Below are 19,178 nucleotides of genomic sequence, written 5' to 3'. Positions count from 1 at the left end.
CGACTCTGACCTCATTTAGGATCGATTCATGCATATAGTGTTCCCTATAATATACTCTCAAGATACGCATGTATACCATTAATTCGAAGATTTCTTCCTATCATGGCCAGATTTCTTAAAAAGCTACTGAGTGAGCTGGCAACGCGGTAGCTGTGAGCTTACATTCGAGGGGTTGATGGGTTCGAATTCCACCATCGACAGCCCTGAAGATGACATTGCGTGGTTTCCCATTTTCATACCAGGCAAGTCCTGGGGCTGTTCCTTAATTATGGCTACGGCCGTCAGCTTCTCAGTTCTAACAGTTTCCTATCATTGAGTCTTCGAAAGCCGTCGATGTGTTAGTTTATAGATGTTTATAGAGTACTAGAAAAGGATACTAGCTTTCAGATATGACGCTTACAATATACATACATACCACCGTTACACCTTCAAGAATTTCCTTTGGTGAGTAAAGATATTTGATGATCTAATTCCATTACCGCTGTCACAATACAAAAGTAGATTTTGTGGTCTATGAATCAAGCCATAATTCATACATACATTAATACTACACGGCTAAAACCCGTCTTGGCGAGAGAGAACCATTTCCATTATTTAATCTGCCCAGAGTTGAACTTCACTTTCAGTTCAGTTCAGTTTCAATCCAGAACATTTACAATAAAATTAATCCGTGTCCCTACGTCAAATAACATATCTGAAGATTTGTCAACTCTAACATGGCACTTGAAACAACATTCACCTTTCAGAAAAATCATCATTGTGTAAAATACACTTGTCGGATGCTTCACATTAGCAATTTAACAAAACATATGTTCTTCACCTTGGTCCTGCTTGTGTCAATAGCAGACTTGTCTCTCAAACAGTGATCGGTATATAAGGCTCGTAAATTTTGGAGAACCTACACACTCTGTACCAGCTCCTACCATCACCATGGTCTCCAAGAGTTTTGCAGTCCTCTTCGTGGCTCTGTTCGCCTTCCAGGTAAGTTTAAATCACTGTCTACCCAGTAGCCGTTCACATTCGATCGGTCTCGCCAATATTAGAAACAAAATCTGCACGCTCTGAACGTAGAATGTTATGAACCTCCAGGGCTGTTTTATATTTCTTTCTTTCTTTCTTTCTTTCTTTCTTTCTTTCTTTCTTTCTTTCTTTCTTTCTTTCTTAATCTGTTTGCCGTCCATGGTTGGTTTTTCCCTCAGACTCAGTTAGGGAACCCACATCTACCACCTCAAGAGCAGTGTCCTGGAGGGTGAGACTTTGGGTCGGCGGGATATAACTGGAGAACAGGGCCAGTTCCTCGCCTAGGCGGAAACTCCTTCTATGCTGAACAGGGGTCTTGTGGGAGGGGGGGGGGGGGACTGAAAGGGATAAACAAGGAGAGGGAAGGAATCAGCCGTGGCCTTACGTTAGGTACCGGGCCTCCAGGGGTGGCAGCTAATCACACTAAGCACTACACCACCCACTACACCACAGAGGCGGACGTTATTTTATTGAAATAAAGTTAAGGGAGTTTCATGGTCTGAATATTTCATGAACAATTTAGTTAGAGTTATTTTAAAGAGGGCAAGGTGAAGATTCAGTTTATAACATAATTTTAGCTGTTTTATATCTCTGAAAATTTCACTACTTGAAAAATTTAGAATTTGTTGAGATACACTAAAGGCACACAGAAATGGGAAAGTGAGTCCAAAATGGAATATAGGTAGCAATAAATGCTTAACTTAATAATAATAATGACATAAGGCATGTGTCTCGAGGAAGTTTCTTAATAAAATAAAAGCCAATCTAATCAGGAGATTCTAAATTTATGGAATTAATTCAAAAAATACCGGCATTTTCAAATTAGATTTCCAATTCCCCTTAAGAGGTAACAGATGTTCTATAAATATACGACCGGGCGAGTTGGCCGTGCGCGTAGAGGCGCGCGGCTGTGAGCTTGCATCCGGGAGATAGTAGGTTCGAATCCCACTATCGGCAGCCCTGAAAATGGTTTTCCGTGGTTTCCCATTTTCACACCAGGCAAATGCTGGGGCTGTACCTTAATTAAGGCCCCGGCCGCTTCCTTCCAACTCCTAGGCCTTTCCCATCCCATCGTCGCCATAAGACCTATCTGTGTCGGTGCGACGTAAAGCCCCTAGCAAAAAAAAATATATAAATATACGATTATTATAAAAATGTACCCCATCCTTCTCAGTAAAACGGCCATACCCTTTGAGATGGTCGAACTCGTACAATGCCCACGGAGTCAGTGGTTCGATAGTGACCCACAGAAATCAACAATAGATATTCCAAGAGTGGCTGATAATCCCGTGGTTGTTCCTCTTAAAAGAACAGTCTTAAGTGTTCTCTCTATATGTATAACTTCGCATATGTCCACGTTCAAGTTGTTACTGCCTATTTTAATCCCCTATAATCGTGTATATAATAATAATAATGTTATTGGCTTTACGTCCCGCTAACTACTTTTAGGGTTTCTGGGGACGCCGAGGTGCCGGAATTGTGTCCCGCAGTAGTTCTTTTACGAGCCAGTAAATCTACCAACAGGAGGCTGACGTACTTGAGCACCTTCAAATACCAACGGAGTTGGGGTTAGAAGGCCAGCGCCTCAACCGTCTGAGCCATTCAGCCCGGAATATAATCGTATGTAAGGGGCTGCCTGGCCGAGGTTCGGCTCACCCGGAAAGACGGGGTTCGATTCTCAGTCAGGAAGTCGAACAATTTAAGAAATGAGATTGCCACTTCCAGAGGTGCACTTGGCCGTGTAGTTCACTCAGCCTTCAGCCTTACACTAAAAATACGTACCAGACTGAATCCTCGGAGCAAAAGCGGCCGGCATAGATCTAACCTCTCTCTACCCAACGAAGTGCCGAGGTTACGAATAGTAGAATTCTTTACCTACCCCTCCCCCCTCACACTACCCTCACGATCGCCCAAACAACCCAGGGCTTTCATCACCTGTACGGACATAACTTCACCTTGCTTTTTTGTACTCATGTGTAAATTATTTCCAGAAAAGTAATTGAAATGAGAAAACAAATTTTAAAAACGTCAGAAACGAGCACATCGGAGTTGAGAATAAATGTGTGTAGAAGAAACGGGATTGATGAGGAGAGAGACGAACCAATCAATCAATCAATCAATCAATCAATCAATCAATCAATCAATCAGTGAATCAATCAATCGCCCCTGACCTGCATGTAGGGTAGTCGCCCAGGTGGCAGTTTCTCTATCCGTTGTTTACCTAGCATTTTCTTAAATAATTTCAAAGAATTTGGAAATTTATTGAACATGTCTCTTGGTAAATTAGCCCAATCCCTAACTCCCCTTCCTATAAACGAATATTTGCCCCAATTTGTCCTCTTGAATTCTAACATCATATTGTGATCTTTCCTACTTTTAAAAACACCACTCAAAATTATTTGTCTACTAATATCAGTCCATGCCATCTCTCCACTGACAAATCGGAACATATCACTTAGTCAAGCAGCTCGTTTCCTATCTTCCAAGTCTTTCCAAGCCAAACTTGGCAACATTTTAGTAACGCTACTATTTTGTCGGAAATCACTCAGATCAAATTGAGCTGCTTTTCTTTTGATTTTTTTCCAGTTCTCGAACCAAGTAATCCTGGTGAGGGTCCCATACACTGGGACCTCTGTATAATAGTTCGGCTCTTACCAGAGACTTATATGCCTCCTCCTTTACAGGTGGTGGTGGTGATTATTGTTTTAATAGGAAGTATTAACTAGGCAGCCATCCTCTATGTAACACTAATCAGAGATAAAAAATGGAAGGGGCCCGATACTCCGAAAAATGAAGGTATTGACCAAAGAAATACCAGGGCCATGAAGGGCGTGAACATGAAAGACTCCCTAGGCCTCGACACCTAATAACGCCGGGGTCGGAAAAGGACAAGAGTTGGCCAAGTGATGTCAAATAGAATAGATGAAAGTGAAGTGCCTGACACAAGTAAGTGGAAGCAATGCCAGGACTCAGCCTAGAACCCCATGGTCACCAACCCACGCTCCCAAGTTGAGAGCCCCTGGGGCCACATTTAGTCGCCTCTTACGACAGGCAGGGGATACCGTGGGTGTTATTCTACTGCCCTCACCCACAGGAGTATCTCCCTTACATCCTTACTACAACTCCTAAATACCCTCATCACCGTGTTTACAAATGATCTAGGCATATGTCCTTTATTTTAAATCCCATTTATGTGATTTTCCCACCTTTGTATTTACAGTGATCCACACAAGGAACTTTCATCCCATCAACGCAGTCATTAAAACTGAGAGGAATTTTCCTTTTAGTGAAACTCACAACTTGACTTTTAACCCCGTTTATCATCATCTCATTGCCTGCTGTCCATCTCACAACATTGTTGAGGTCTTTTTGCAATTGCTCACAATCTTGTGTAATTTATTTATTACTCTGTACAGAATAACATCATCCGCATAAAGCCTTATCTCTCATTCCAGATCTTTACTCGTATCATGTGTATATACATAATAAAACATAAAGGTCCAATAATACTGCCTTGTGGAATTCGAGACGGGTAGTGTATGAAGATGTAGAGAATCTCCTTGTTCTTCCGAGTTTTATGTTTCTCCCAATGTCCTCTTCCTGTTCTCCCTCTTCCAGTGCTAATATGTTATTGTACTCTTTCCATTACGTGTTCCTTTTCAAGTTCCTATCTCATTATATACGACTTGACTTCCATGGTAAGTATCTTTTTATCACATTAAACAACATTTATATTTGTATTCACTTATTTATTCAATTATTTATCTGTTTTTATTTAAAAGATTGGAAAGTTCTGAATAAAGTGTCGATGGTAACTATTATTAATGTAAGGGAAAAATACAATGAGATAAACAATTCCTATCATGTATTGTTTAGTTTGAGGAATTGTAATGGGGGCAATGCGTTTAATTCAGTTTGCACTATAATTCTAGATGAGAGCACAACTCTTTCTTTCATAATACGTTATCTGTGAAAATTTTACTGCTTTAGAAATTTAGAATTTATTTTCTGATATCTCTGAAATTTTTCTACTTCAGAAATTTAGAACTTTTGGAGATAAAGGTCCCGGTGTAGAAAGCCAAGAATAACGGACGAGAGGATCCGTCGTGCTGACCACACGACACCTCCTAATCTGCAGGCCTTCGGGCTGAGCAGCGGTCGGTTGGTAGGCCATGGCCCTTCGGGGCTGTTGGGCCATGGGGTTTGGTTTGGTTTTGGAGATAAAGGCACACACAAATGGGATAGTTAGTCCATAATTTACTCTTAGCAATTAGAGGACCAACTCTTCGAAAAATCTAGAATTCGTTTAAAGAAACAAAGAAGAGCTACGAGGGATGTGAAGCCGAATCTCCATAAGGCAGCCGCAGGTCGAATCCTATACAAAGCTTATGAGGTTTTTGAGATTAAAAATCACGCCCTTGTGATCGCATTATAATTATAAATCCCCTGTCTATCATCATGGTATCAACAGTCACGGAAACTACAAGCTTGCTTGATCTGAATGGGTTACAGAAGATGTGAAAATGAAAGACTGCCTAAGCCTTGCAGACCTATTAAAATTGCTGCGAGCGAGGAGAATATGAGTAGACCAAGAGAAGTCGAATAGGGAAGATGATAGTGAAGAGACTCACGCAGGTAAGGGGGCTCAATTGAGGACCTCTTGATGGTGAGGGATTCCTGGGGAGATTTTGTCTGGTTCAATTTCATCCAAGTTTGGTAACAATTATTCTTTTGTTCTTTTATGTTCACGAAGCCAAGATTTGTTACATTATACCACCAAAAGTAAAATACGTTATAATTAGCTGGGCTGCGTTGCTCAGTCGGTTAAGGAGCTGGATTTATGAGCCCAGGTTGGCAGGCTCGATCATGGCTCAATCTGGTGGTACAATATCTGAAGGTCATCAAATGCGTTAGCCCCGTGCCAGAAAATCTAAAACTGCCTACAGGACAAAATTCCAACACTTCGGCATAAAATTAGTTAGGAGAACGTAAAACCAGTAACATTATAATTCTGCCACTGGATCGAAAGAGTTATCCCACTTTAACTAGTAAGTTCAGATATTTTTCTTAGTGTTAAAAACATTTCAAGATATTACCCATCCCTATTTTCAATCCCAGGCCTAAAATAGGCTAGGTAGTCACTTGGCAATGAAAGATATTTTACTACTAGCATTAAAAGTTATACCTAAATGACTGTTGCAGGCCTCAGAAGCCAACGTAATCGACGACATCATTGGACAGATGGGCACGGCTATGAACAAAACAATGGCCACAATCAAGGAGAAACTGGCCGACTTGGAGGATAGAGCATCCAACGTCATCGACAGCATCCAGGAGAAAGTTCAGGAGGTAGAAGACAAAGCTGCCGAGACCGTTCAGAAATACGTCGAACAGGCCCAGGAGCTTGGTGCTAACATCACTGAGTGTCAGAATACAGCCCAGGAGGCATTCGACGAAGTAAAGAACGCCAGTACCTCCGGCCTCACGGAGTGTTTGTCCACTCTTCGCGAAACCATGCAACCTGACCTTGATCTGTTGGACGGTGACATGCAGCAGGTTCAAGCATTCGCCACTGAGGCCGCTAAGAACTTCTCAGCATGTGGCTTCATCAACCCTTCCTGCCAAATGAAAGTCATCTCTGAGGCAACCAAGGAGGGAGCCGCTTTGACCAGTAAAGTTAGGTCAGATGCCACCACATTCGCTCAAGATGTCGCCCCTGCTGAGAGCCAGTTCAACACATGCGCCCAGACCGAGATGAGCTCAGCTGTTTCTACTACTCAGGATACCATCAAGGAAGAGGTACAGTGTATCCAACAGAAGATCCAAGAGATCAGTTCGCAATAATTTGTAAACAACGAATAAATTAGCTCAAAGTAATAAAATTGGTTTTCTTCTTAAAAACACGTTTTCCCTTTCTCGATTCTGTTATTAGATCCACATCACATTAACAAGCATCAATAGACGTGATACAGCCGATATATTCATTGTAAATGGAAAGCTGCAACTGTCCATGATCAGAGGTTTCATTCCCAGTACTGACAACGGACGTAATGAACGATATTTTTCGAGACTTATGAGAAGATAGATAGATAGATAGATAGATAGATAGATAGATAGATAGATAGATAGATAGATAGATAGATACCGAAAGCGTTGGCCGTGCAGATAGGGTCGCGCAGCTGTGAACCTGCATTCGGGAGATAGTCGGTTCGAATCCCACTATCGGCAGCCCTGAAGACGACTTTCTGCAGTTTCCCATTTTCATACCAGGCAAATGCTGGGGTCGTACCTTAATTAAGGCCACGGTCGCTACCTTTCCGATCCTAGCCCTTTCCCATCCTTCCGTCACCGAAAACGTTCGATGTGTTAGTGCAACTTTAAACAAGTAGGAAAAAAAGGCATATATATAGTGTGTCTGGTAAGAGAAGAGACTCTTTCCGCTCTTGTTTCCACATGGTTTTCTACCAATTCTATCCCCTATTAACAGCATTTAATTGCATTTTTTCTTGGTAGTGGCTTTACGTCGCTCCGACACAGATAGGTCTTATGGCGACGATGGGTTAGGAAAGGCGCAGGAGTTGGAAGGAAGCGGCCGTGGCCTTAATTAAGGTACAGCCCCAGCACTTGCTTGGTGTGAAAATGGGAGACTACGGAAAACCATCTTCGGGGCTGCCGACAGTGGGATATGAACCCACTATCTCCCGGATGCAAGCTCACGGCCGCGTGCCTCTAACAGCACGACCAACTCGCCCGGTTACAAATAAATTAGAGATACTACAACACTAGTTATCAGACTGGCCTAAGATAGCCAATAAGGAAACCGTAAAAAGTGTCGTGCCTTCTCTAAAACAATATATTGCAGATGAGCAAGCGTCTAATGTTCGGAGGATGTGTTAGACGTAAAAGTCAATGAGCATGTAGTGTACAAAAAACTCTATGGTGAAGTTTCAGAAGCACTGTGCAATGGAATTGAACAATGAATTTGTTTATGACCAGATCAATTGAAAACGCTACAACACAGGAAATGCGCATGAATGTTCGTGACAATATTCACCCTCGCAGAAAATGTATTTGGGAGTAGACTGTTCTACACAGAGCGAGTTCTCACAATCTAATGAACACTGGAAGCATCAAAAGAGGAATCGCCAGTGAATACACTTCAAAGCTATATGTTTATGGTTGTTCAAACGAAATTGGATATTTCATGAAGTACCCACTCTTGAAAAAGGCATATTTAATCAGGTTTCTGAATCTCGTAAAACTGAGTGAGTTGGCCGTGCGGTCAGGGTCGCAAGCTGTGAGCTTGCATTCGGGAGACAGTGGGTTCGAACCCCACTGTCGACAGCCCTGAAGATTGTTTCCCGCTGTTTCCCATTTCCACAACAGGCAAATGCTGGGGCTGTGCCTTTTTAAGATCACGGTTGTTTCCTTCACACTTCTAACCCTTTCCTATCTTATCGACGCCATAAAATATATCCGTGTCGGTGAGACGTAAAGCAAATATTTAAAAAAAAAAAACTCCAGTCCACCAGTTCCGGATCGCCAGAAACTGAGAAGAGAGGTATTCAGTTTGTCGGAAATTTGGCATATACCTATTACAGTCAAAACAAACCGACAAACAAGCAAACAAAATTTGAAAGAAATACAGTACACTATGGAGTTATATCAATGAGCAGAAATACTACCAGCTAAAAAACCCTACTATACGCCTATACAAGAAGACAATCAAAACACCGGACGAGTTGGCCGTGCGGTTAGGGGCGCGCAGCTGTGAGCTTGCATCCGGCAGATAGTGGGTTCGAACCCCATTGTCAGCAGCCCTGAAGTTAGTTTTCGTGGTTTCCCATTTTCACACCAGGCTAATGCTGGGGCTGTACCTTAATCAAGTCCACGGTCGCTTCCTTCCCACTCCTAGGCCTTCCCTATCCCATCGTCGCTATAAGACCTATTTGTGTCGGTGCAACGTAAAACAAATTGAAAAAAAGAATCAAAACAGGACAAAATAATATTAAAACAAGACACTAAAAGTAGAATGTTTATCGACCTTAATCATTATTTTCTTTGTCTGGCTCCTTGGCTGAATGATCAGCGTAGTCACCTTCAGAGGGCTCCAGGTTCGATTCCAGGCCGGGTCGGAGAATTTAACCTTAAATGATTATTTCCCCTGGCTTGGGGACTGGGTGTTTGTACTATCACCAACCCGCTTGCAATCTATACACCACACACAACATTGTCTATAATCCACCACAAAAACGCGCATTTCCCACACACAGCAGATGCCGCCTACCCTCGTTGGAGGGTCTACCTTAAAGGGCAGCAGCAGGTTAGGATTAATTAATTAATTAATTAATTAATGCCTTTGACTCTATACTGTTCCATACCTCTGAATCATAATTTTGTGCTGTGTACATGCATGGTTACGAAACCTCGTACTTACTTCCCCATACAGAGAAGACGGTCAATTTTAATCTGTTTATTTCTGTAGACATAAACGGCCAGTTTTTGAGTTTTTCTCTTTCAACTTCGGTTGACCGAGGCAGGAGAGACGAGACTTGGTTCACCCTGAAACGTTTGAGTGCATTTCTATATGCGTGGTATAACTATCCTCTCTATTATATTTAACCATGAATTCTCGGACTACTGTGGGATTAGCCATACAATGCTGTGGAATTAGTGGACTGCAGCGGATTTAACCGAATTAATGTATATTAGAATTACAATTAAGTGAATGAATTGAAAAATCAAATTAAAATATTGTACTGAAATAACCTACTAAATAAATATGGCATAATTAACAGTCGTTTCAATGCACACGTATTATTTTCATAAACATTCTCAAACTGTGTCATATCGAATTTTGCGTTAGTATTGCGAATTTAGCTCAGTCTCCCCTACTTATTATAAAATAGTTACCGGAATGTGTTTGAGCAGTATTTTTTTTTAATCGCGCTTCTACAATAAACTTAGGCGCACTTATGTAAAATCCGAAAAGCTCTACAGCCGCTCGTGCTTCTTTGGATACTAGGATACACTTTTCTTTGTGGATGGGGAATGATATTTGACAGTAACGCTTGTTTGTAGCGTTACTAATAACAAGTAACGTAGACTCACGGTGTTCCGCACATTGAGGTACTAATCAAAGGTAACGTACTACGCGCAGGTAACACAGAGCTAGGGTATTTCTCACATTATGGCGCCTTTCATAGGCAACGCAAACCCATGATGTTCCTCATACAGGGGTACTAATCACAGGGACCCGTACTATCCCGTGCTGTTCCTCACATAGTGGGTACTAATCACAGGCAACGCAAATCTTCTGCCATCGGCTACCCACAGTTGACGAATATTCTCGCGTTTCGAGTATGTATGAAATCAAATACTTTTTGCCGGTCAATTTGTGTGTGGTTGAGTGTACACAGCCTACTTCGGGAATAAAAATGAACACTGTTGTCTACAAGGAAATCGTTCCATTTCCACTTCTGGAGGTGCGTATGGCCTAGAGGTTCGCTCAGCCTACACCAAAAGTGAGTACCAGGTTAATTCCTGGGGGCAAAGGCGGCCGGCTGTAGAGCTAACCACTCTATCTCATCAAGTGCCGAGGTTACGGATAGTGGAAACCATTACCTTCCACCCTTCAAGGGCCTTCATTGCCTGTGTGGAGATGACTTTGCTTTGCTTTTTGATTTACAAGGAAATCTTAATGGTCATTAATTCAAAACTGCTCCTGGGTGAAGCCGGAGATGGCCGCTTGTTGGATACACAATGTATGTTTAAAAAGTACGGTGAATTGATCGATATCGCAATGGCAACGTGTGGTAACACTGCGTGCATTAGCACATAGCGCTGCATAGCGTTGAATGCATGGAGCTGAAGCAGGTTTGTCGGTTACCGCCAGTCGAACGTAGTTCGTGTGGAGACTTGTTTCATAGTGCAATGGAGCGAGGTATAAACATCAAGTTTTGTTACATATTGGGGAAAACGGCGACGGAGACAAATGCAATGTTGGCGCACGTGCACGGGACAGCAGGAGTAAGTACGCAAAAAATGTGTTTACAAAAGGTTTAAATGCTTTCGGGATGGACAGGGAATTTTCGATGATGCGCCACGTCCGAGTCGACCATTAACTAGGAGAAGTGTAGAAAACATCGAGCAAGTGCGACAGATGGTGGCACAAAATAGGCGACTGTCTCTGAGAAGGATATTAGAGATATTCGGGATTAGCAAGGCCAGTTTGAACACCATCATTCACAACAATTTGAGTAAGCGGAAGATATGATCTTCATTTGTGCCGCGCACAGTGATGGACGAGCAGAACGCAACGCAGATGGAAATTACTAGAGTTTTTATTGATACGTGTGAGCGAGATCCATCTTTTTCTGAAAACTATCATCACAGACGATGGATGAGAGCTGGTGCTACCAGTTCGCTCCCGAGACCAAGCGACAATTAATGGGATGATGTTCACCGAGTTCCCGGATCTGGCACCTGCAGACTTCTTTTGGTTTTTGCTTCTCAGGGGAACCCTCAAAGACACACAATATGCTGACATACCGAACGTCCAAAGCCTGGATCCATTCCAAAAGACACCTTCGCTATCATTTTCCAGTAGCTGTATTCACGTTGCCAAAGGTGTATTGCAGCTAATGGAGAGTACTTTGAAGGCGACTAAAGATATTTTGTTTCTTACTTCTGTTTTCTTGATGTTATGGAATCATTCGCCGAACATTTTAGACACACCTTGTAAATGTGACCTTGTTTCTCTATGGAGTAAAGCGCACCCAATCCGTATTCCTGTTCGAATTGCTAATGCTGTTCTACCCTTCTATTTCCACCACTCCCTTCCCTTGCCCATTGAAAGCAATACTGTATTAGGTTGCACAATACGCAGGACACTTTCGTAGAAGGTAGTTGAACAAGCCGTTACAAGAAACAACAACAATACACTTGTTCCGACAGTGTCAGTATTCCTCCAACGAATTTTCACCATTATTATTATTATTATTATTATTATTATTATTATTATTATTATTATTATTATTATTATTATTCATGCATATGTGCATACTTAATTACAGACTGGTATGCCTTTCAACGTTCAGTCTGTAAGCCTCTGTGAATTAACTGTGAGCCTCCAAAATCTTATATTTGAAACCAGACTCTTCATCTTTTAACCATTATAAACTGAACCTAACCATCGTCATCTTGGTTTATCTCTGCTTCTCTTACCCTCCATGGCCGAATCCATTACTCACAGGTAACCTGTCCTCCTCAAATCGCCTCACGTGACCCTACCACCGAAGTCGGTTTATACACAGCTTCATCCATCGAGTTCATTCCTAACTAGTCATTGCTCCCATCGGTGTGTACCAGCAAAATTTCTCGTTACTTCCATATCTGTCTGTATCCACCCAGCTATCACTCTCGTGCATACTATTACTAAATTGTTTTCATTCCTCCCATGAACGGGGAGGTGGGCGTCGTAGACGCTAAAGCCGTCTCTCAAGCTAGGATACCACTGCTAAATGTTTTCATTCCTCGCCTGAAGGGGGAGGCGGGCCTCTTAGATGGTGACACCGTCTCTCAGACCAGGAGATTTGTATCGGGGAAGGAGCTGTGTGGATAAGCTGAGAGTATTGGCGGCCGTGCCCTATACTAGGAACTGTCCCGGCATTCGTCTTTTTGTGCAAGAGACTGAAAACCATTTTCAGGACATCCGACAGTGAGGACCAGCCCCTCTCCGTCTCTCGAATTTAGAGGCGTAGAGCCACGGTAGAGCCGTGGCCACCCCTCTTCTGCTCGGTTGGCTGGTCGGAGTGCAGAGCTGTCGGACCACAAACCAATCTGCATCCGCCGACCATTGTCAGGCCAGGACTAGTACTATTACTAAATTGATTTCATTCCTCCCCTGAAGGGGGAGGCGGGCCTCCTAGGCGGTAACGCCGTCTCTCAGGCCAGGAGATTTGTATCGGAGAAGGTGATGTGCGGAGAAGGTGAGAGGGTTGGCTGCCGTGGCCTATACTAGGAACTGTCCCGTCATTCACCTTAATGCAGGAGCATGGAAAACCATTCTCAGGACAGCCGACGGTGGTTAACAGCCCCTCTCCGTCTCCCGAATACAGAGGCGTAGAGCCAGGGTAGAGCCGTGGCCACCCCTACGCTGCTTGGTTGGCCGGTCGGAGTGCAAAGCTGTCGGACCACAGGCCAGCCGTGCCCACTTGTGGGCCGAGACCCACTCTGCATCTGCCGAATCAAAGTCGGTCTGCAAACAGAACAGTGTAAAGTAAATTTCGTCCGAGAACTTACTTCTCTCTAACAGCACTGTGAGATTTTTGCATTAGCTTCACCTACATTCGATTATACTGTACTTCCATCCTGGAAGTATAAACATTCTAAGTTCTTGAAGTGATCCACTCGTTCCAATTGTGGATTTCGTACCTAACATTCAATCCTATTTTCCTTATTCATTCATCGCTGCTGCCATCTATGGGCACGTTTATACAAGCCACTTGTCCTTCGAACCTTCAAGGCCCATTCCCACCCACTGGAATGGAATGGAATCGAACAGAATCGAATATGTTTTTAACATACAGTATGTTTAAACGAGGAATAGGGATAGCGATCACCACGAGTCGAATCGAACCGAACGGAACAGGATTCTTTGCCAAGAATATTTTTCGACTGGCGAAGTGGAATCGAACGGAATTATGAAGCAATATATTGAAGATCGGAAGGGATGGACAAAGAAGAGAGAAAGAAGCGGCCGTGGCCTGAAGTTAGGCACCATCCCGGCATTAGAGGGAGGAGAAGTGGAAAACCACGGAAAACCACTTCGAGGATGGCTGAGGTGAGAATCGACCCCCTCTACTCAGTTGACCTCCCGAGGCTGAGTGGACCCCATTCCAGCCCTCGTACCACTTTTCAAATGTCATGGCAGAACCGGGAAACGAACGCGGGCCTACGGGGGTGACAGCAAATTACACTAACCATTACACCACAGAAGTGGACACGTAGTACCATTAACGGCCTTTTTTCAATCTCTTGGGGTTGGCACTTGATGTGAATTAGTCAAGTTTTACGACGGGGTGCCCTTCCACGCGGTGATGTATTCACGCTTGCGTGTTTCTATGTAGTGCGATGTGTTGTGCGTAGATTACGAAAATACCCTGTCCCCGAGACAGAGGAATTAACCATATGCGGTTAAAATCCTCGTCCCGACTGGAAATCGTACTGGAAGCCCTCTGAAACGAAGGCTAGTATGCTGAGCATTCGTCCAAGGAGCCGGATTATTAGTAGTAGTATTTTGTTGTTATTACTATTATTATTATTATTATTATTATTATTATTATTATTATTATTATTATTATTATTATTATTATTATTAAGAGAGGAACTTGGTGAGATACCATGTTCAATGAAATGCCTGCTGGTTTAATTACAGACTGGAATGGAATTCCGATTGTAGTTGAGACAGGACAGACGAGGCGAGCACCAGAAAAAGACAGACGATTATAATTACAGAGAGCGAGGAATGTGGAAATGAAAGGGGATGCGCTTCTCTCTCTCCCCCGCCACCACCGTCACATTCCATACCCTCATTGCCGTCAATATCAGCCCCCAGTTGGACGCACCCACAGTGGTTCTTGTATCTACCTGGATGTGAATATCACATTATACATGAAAATTTGCATACGTACCAAAGGACAATAACTCGTAAAAAATGCAGATGCCTGATCATTTTTGTTACTGTTAATATGTGTTCTTGACTACAGTGCAGTAAATACGCTAGTAAACGCTACAATAACATGAGAGAAGGCCTCCAAGAAATCTAGTAGGCCTACGTCAATAGAAAATCGAATTATATTTCAAGGGGACACATAATTCCCCCATGTTCATAATATTAAATCATATAACACACAAGGAATATTTTCTGGGAAAGTCAGGCATTCAAAAATTAACCGGCGCATATCTTTAATTGAAACTGAAATTTCGAGTTTTTAAAATATTTTAATTTTTGATTTTATCTCTCTTTCACCGAACCCATTGCCTGCTCGCACTGAAGCTGGTTATTTACATTTCCAAAATTTGCTGTTAAGCCCCACCTTTACCTCTTTCTACAGGACGCTTTCTTTGCGGACACCTAGGGCCTAAAGGCAATTTCCCTGCAAGATTTCGACTTCCTACCTCAAGGAATTCCGGACATCTATTTTAAACTGTTATGTCAAATTGGAGATTGCGCGAAAAATTCAAAACTGCGATATCTCCTGAAGAATAGATGAAAATTGCATACTGTAAACGAAATTTTTATCTACTTTGTTTACTTGAGTTGAATCAACAATATATGTTTATAAGGACTAATTGATTTAAAACTTGCGTCTAAATTCTACGTTTTTTCTTTTATTGCAAACTGTAACATTAAAAAAAGGTGTAGATACAGTTTTGTATGCAACGTTGTAAGTTTCTCCGTCCGGTGCTACTACGAACATATCACGCCTGCAAAAACTTGGGAACAATCCACGTTTAGTGCTGATCGTGTGAAAAGCAAGGTGACTCTAAAATGTATTCCCACTACTTTTTTTTTGTTTACGTCGCACCGATTGGAGTGGGAAGGAAGCGACTTCATTACCGTACAGCCCCAGTCGTGGAAAGCAATATTCACAGCTGCCGACAGTGGGGTTTGAACCCACTATCTCCTGAATGCATGCTGATAGCTATGTGACCAAAATCGCGCAGTCACCTACTATCATAGTTCGGCACTAAGACTTATTAACAGATATTTCAAACGCCAATTTCAGAGGAAACTGTAAACTAAATTGGTTGGATATTTATTTATTTATTTATTTATTTATTTATTTATTTATTTATTTATTTATTTATTTATTTATTTATTTATTTATTTATTTTATTTATCTATGCTCAGACGTCTTAATGTCGACAATGAGGTAGGAGAGGGATAGGTCTGGGAAGGAAGCGATCGTGGTCTTAATTATGGTACAGTCCCAGCATTTGCTCGGTCTAAAAATGGGAAACCATTTAAAACCATATTCAGAGCTGCCGATTGTGGTGGAGGGAGGTTTGAATCCGCCATCATACGAATGTAATCTACGTGACCAGAACCGCACAGCTAACTCGCCCTGTCAGTGAGAATTATTGGAACACGTAGAATGAGAATATTTTCTGATTTATAGAATTTTTGGGATATTAGGTCGTGTTACATATATTGAAGGCTGACGCGTTTCAATATTGCAACTAAGAGCAAGAACAATGTAAAATGGAAACTGTTAATGGCGATACTCAAGACAGTAGAAGTATAGAAATGTAGTTCATTCCCGGGGCTCCAGAGTCAAGGAGGGTTGCCATGATCTACTTAGTGCATAGCGTCTCCTTTGTTAACATTATTCGGGTATTCAGAAATTTCTATCTCTTCACGAATGATTTTAGGTGTAAAAACGATGACAGATGTTGCATCAAGAATGATTTTATAGTCATTTTGTATGGCATGCTCTGCTACAGCAGACTTCTCTGGCTAGCAGAAACGTAAGTGCCTGCGATGTTCTTTAAACCTCGTTGATACCTTCCTACATGTTTGGCCAACATAAACAGATGCACAGGAAAAGGGCCCTACATTCCAGCACAGTTTGAACCAATAGGATTTTTAACAGATCGTAAGGAATTGCCTATGGTGAGATTAGGCTTAAAGATTATCTTGATATTGTGCCTTCTGAGAATATTGCCAATTCTGTCCGCGACAGATCGTACGTATAGCAGTAAGCCCAGACTCACAGGAGGAGAATCACGTGACAATCAGTCTTTTGGTTTAGGATGTAACACTTCGTCAATTTTTTTCATTGAATAACCGTTCCTTAGGAATGTTCTGGTTAGGAATTCAAGTTCACCGTTTCATTTACACTGGGCAACAAAATTTAAATTTTTGTTTGTTAAATGTAAGTGAAAGGGTGTTTCTGGTACACTTTTTTCTGCTGATTTCAAATCCGTTTTTAGAATTTTTCCATCACTTACATTTTTTGAGTAATTTTCAAAAAATTAAAAATAAATGTTGTTGTTCCTACTAAAATTTATTATCTAAACTTAAATTTCATTTACATACCTAAAAAGTATGAGAGGTAGATTTTCGGCTGAACTTAGCTTGAGGAACATCCCTTTTGAGTGACCAGCAGTAGTCAGCGAGCATATTTGGACCCCATTTTCCCTGGTAACGGCTTTCAAATTCGACGATGTCTTGATGGAAATGTTCCCCGTGTTCGTCTGAGACAGCGCTTAGATTTTCAGGGAAAAAGTCAAGATGCGAGTCCAAGAAGTGTATTTTAAGAGAAATATTACATCCCATGTGTTTATAGTTTTGTAGAAGTTCACTAATATGTTCCCTGTAATTCTCTGACCTGTAGTTTCCTAGAAAGTTTGTGACCACCTTCTTAAATGATAACCATGAAGCTAGTTCGTATGTTTTTAACTTGCTTTCAAACACTGTATCTTTCATCAGTTCTTTGATCTAAGGACCAACAAATATGCCTTCCTTTAGTTTAGCTACAGATATTTTTGGAAATTTGGTTTGGAGAAATTGAAATGCATCCGTACTATGATCAAGTGCTTTTACAAAATTCTTAATCAAACCTAGTTTTATGTGTAATGGGGGCAGTATGATTTTGTCAGATGCAACAAGAGGCTGATGAACGACATTTTCCTGTCCTGGAGTAATGACTGTCTTTTTGGCCAGTTCTTTTTATATAGTGATTATTTCTATCTCGACTATCCTACTTGCATAAAAAGCAGCAAAATTTCGTATATCCTAACTGCAAACCAAGTAAGAGAGCTACAACTTTCAAATCTGAACATATCTGCCAGGAATACTTTTCATACTGGGTAGCGGATAGTACCATTTTCATGTTCTCATATGATTCCTGTGGGCTACAGGAACTGATGAAAATGCATTTCCATTGTTAAGCAGTACCGCTTTCAAACTTCTTTTTGAAGAATCAATGAATAAACGCTATTCTTCTGGATTATGCTGCTGCCCTAGTGACTCGAAGAGACCTGTAACATCATTGCAGAAAACTAGTTCTTCCTTTTTAGAAAAAAGATGCTCAAATTCCTTTTGACGTTGGCGGAAGAAGCAGACTTTGGTATCTTTCTCTATAAGGTTCCAGCAGTTTAGTCTTGAAGCGAGTAATTCTTATTTGGCTTTAGACAAATTAAGATCACGAACCAACTCATTTAGATCTGATTGTGTAAGTAAATGAGGCTCGGAAGAAGCAGCAGAACTTTCTACAAAGGGTTGGTCATCATCCTTTTTATCATCACATAACTCTTCACCAGCATCAACTTCTTCATCTCCATGCAGCAACGATCTATCTTGTAGAGAAGGTATAGGAAGCCCTGGACCATGTAGAACCGGTCTGGTTGCTGATTTCAGAGACGGATATACAACTGTATGTTTTGACTTTGAAGATATACCAGAGATATTAGTCACACAAAAATAGCAATCGGTCAAATGATCCGTAGGTTCCCTCCACTGCATCGGAATTCCAAAAGGCATATGGTGAGTCCCCTTCATCCATCCAGCCAGTAGAGTTACACATGAAGCACAACATATGTTAGGAGCCCAATTCTGATTCAGATCCATATTGCAATTAAAAAATACAACTCATAAGTAAAGCCCGGATTTTTATGCAGTAATAGGTTAGGCTGCAAACTAATTTGGTTAGTAGGAAGTGTCGGCCACCCCCTCTTCCACAGCGTAGTAGGAGTAACATAAATTACCCCTAATATCTATGCAATCCCCACAGCACGGCGGTTGTGAAGGTAGACTATACTTGCAACTTGCTTCAGTAAGTTTGCATTCTAACCTATTAATGCATAAAAATCCGGGCTCTACTCATAAGCTTCCTTAATTAAAGTAGTAACACTTTGCCTCTGCGCTTTAAGGGTTAACTCGCCACATATATTACAGAAACTATCTGGTTTATTTTTACAGTTGCGAGGGAATTTTTCACACAGTAAAATAAAACACTACTGTATATTGTTTTTGTTTTTTTTGTGTTGTTGGCACTGAGATGGAGAGTCCCAGGGCGAAAACTATGCCCTTTTACTCATCTGTTTCCTAGGAATAGCCGATGAGTCGGAAAATCGCAATCATGCACTGG

The 19,178-nt window shown here is 41.7% G+C and overlaps 1 protein-coding gene across 1 annotated transcript; it reads left to right on the top strand.

The window, feature by feature from the left end:
- Nucleotides 1-917: 917 nt before the first annotated feature.
- Nucleotides 918-6,878, top strand: LOC136866799 (uncharacterized). Its single transcript, XM_067143905.2, has 2 exons — nucleotides 918-981; nucleotides 6,223-6,878. Exons 1-2 carry the CDS (start codon nucleotides 931-933, stop codon nucleotides 6,862-6,864), a joined length of 693 nt encoding a protein of 230 aa, XP_067000006.2. The 5' UTR covers nucleotides 918-930; the 3' UTR covers nucleotides 6,865-6,878.
- Nucleotides 6,879-19,178: the final 12,300 nt, after the last annotated feature.

The sequence above is a fragment of the Anabrus simplex genome, chromosome 3, assembly GCF_040414725.1.
Source record: "Anabrus simplex isolate iqAnaSimp1 chromosome 3, ASM4041472v1, whole genome shotgun sequence".
In the NCBI taxonomy this organism is placed as follows: Eukaryota; Metazoa; Arthropoda; class Insecta; order Orthoptera; family Tettigoniidae; genus Anabrus; species Anabrus simplex.
Note: the sequence above shows the minus strand (reverse complement) of the source record. Positions and strands in the feature narration are given on the sequence as shown.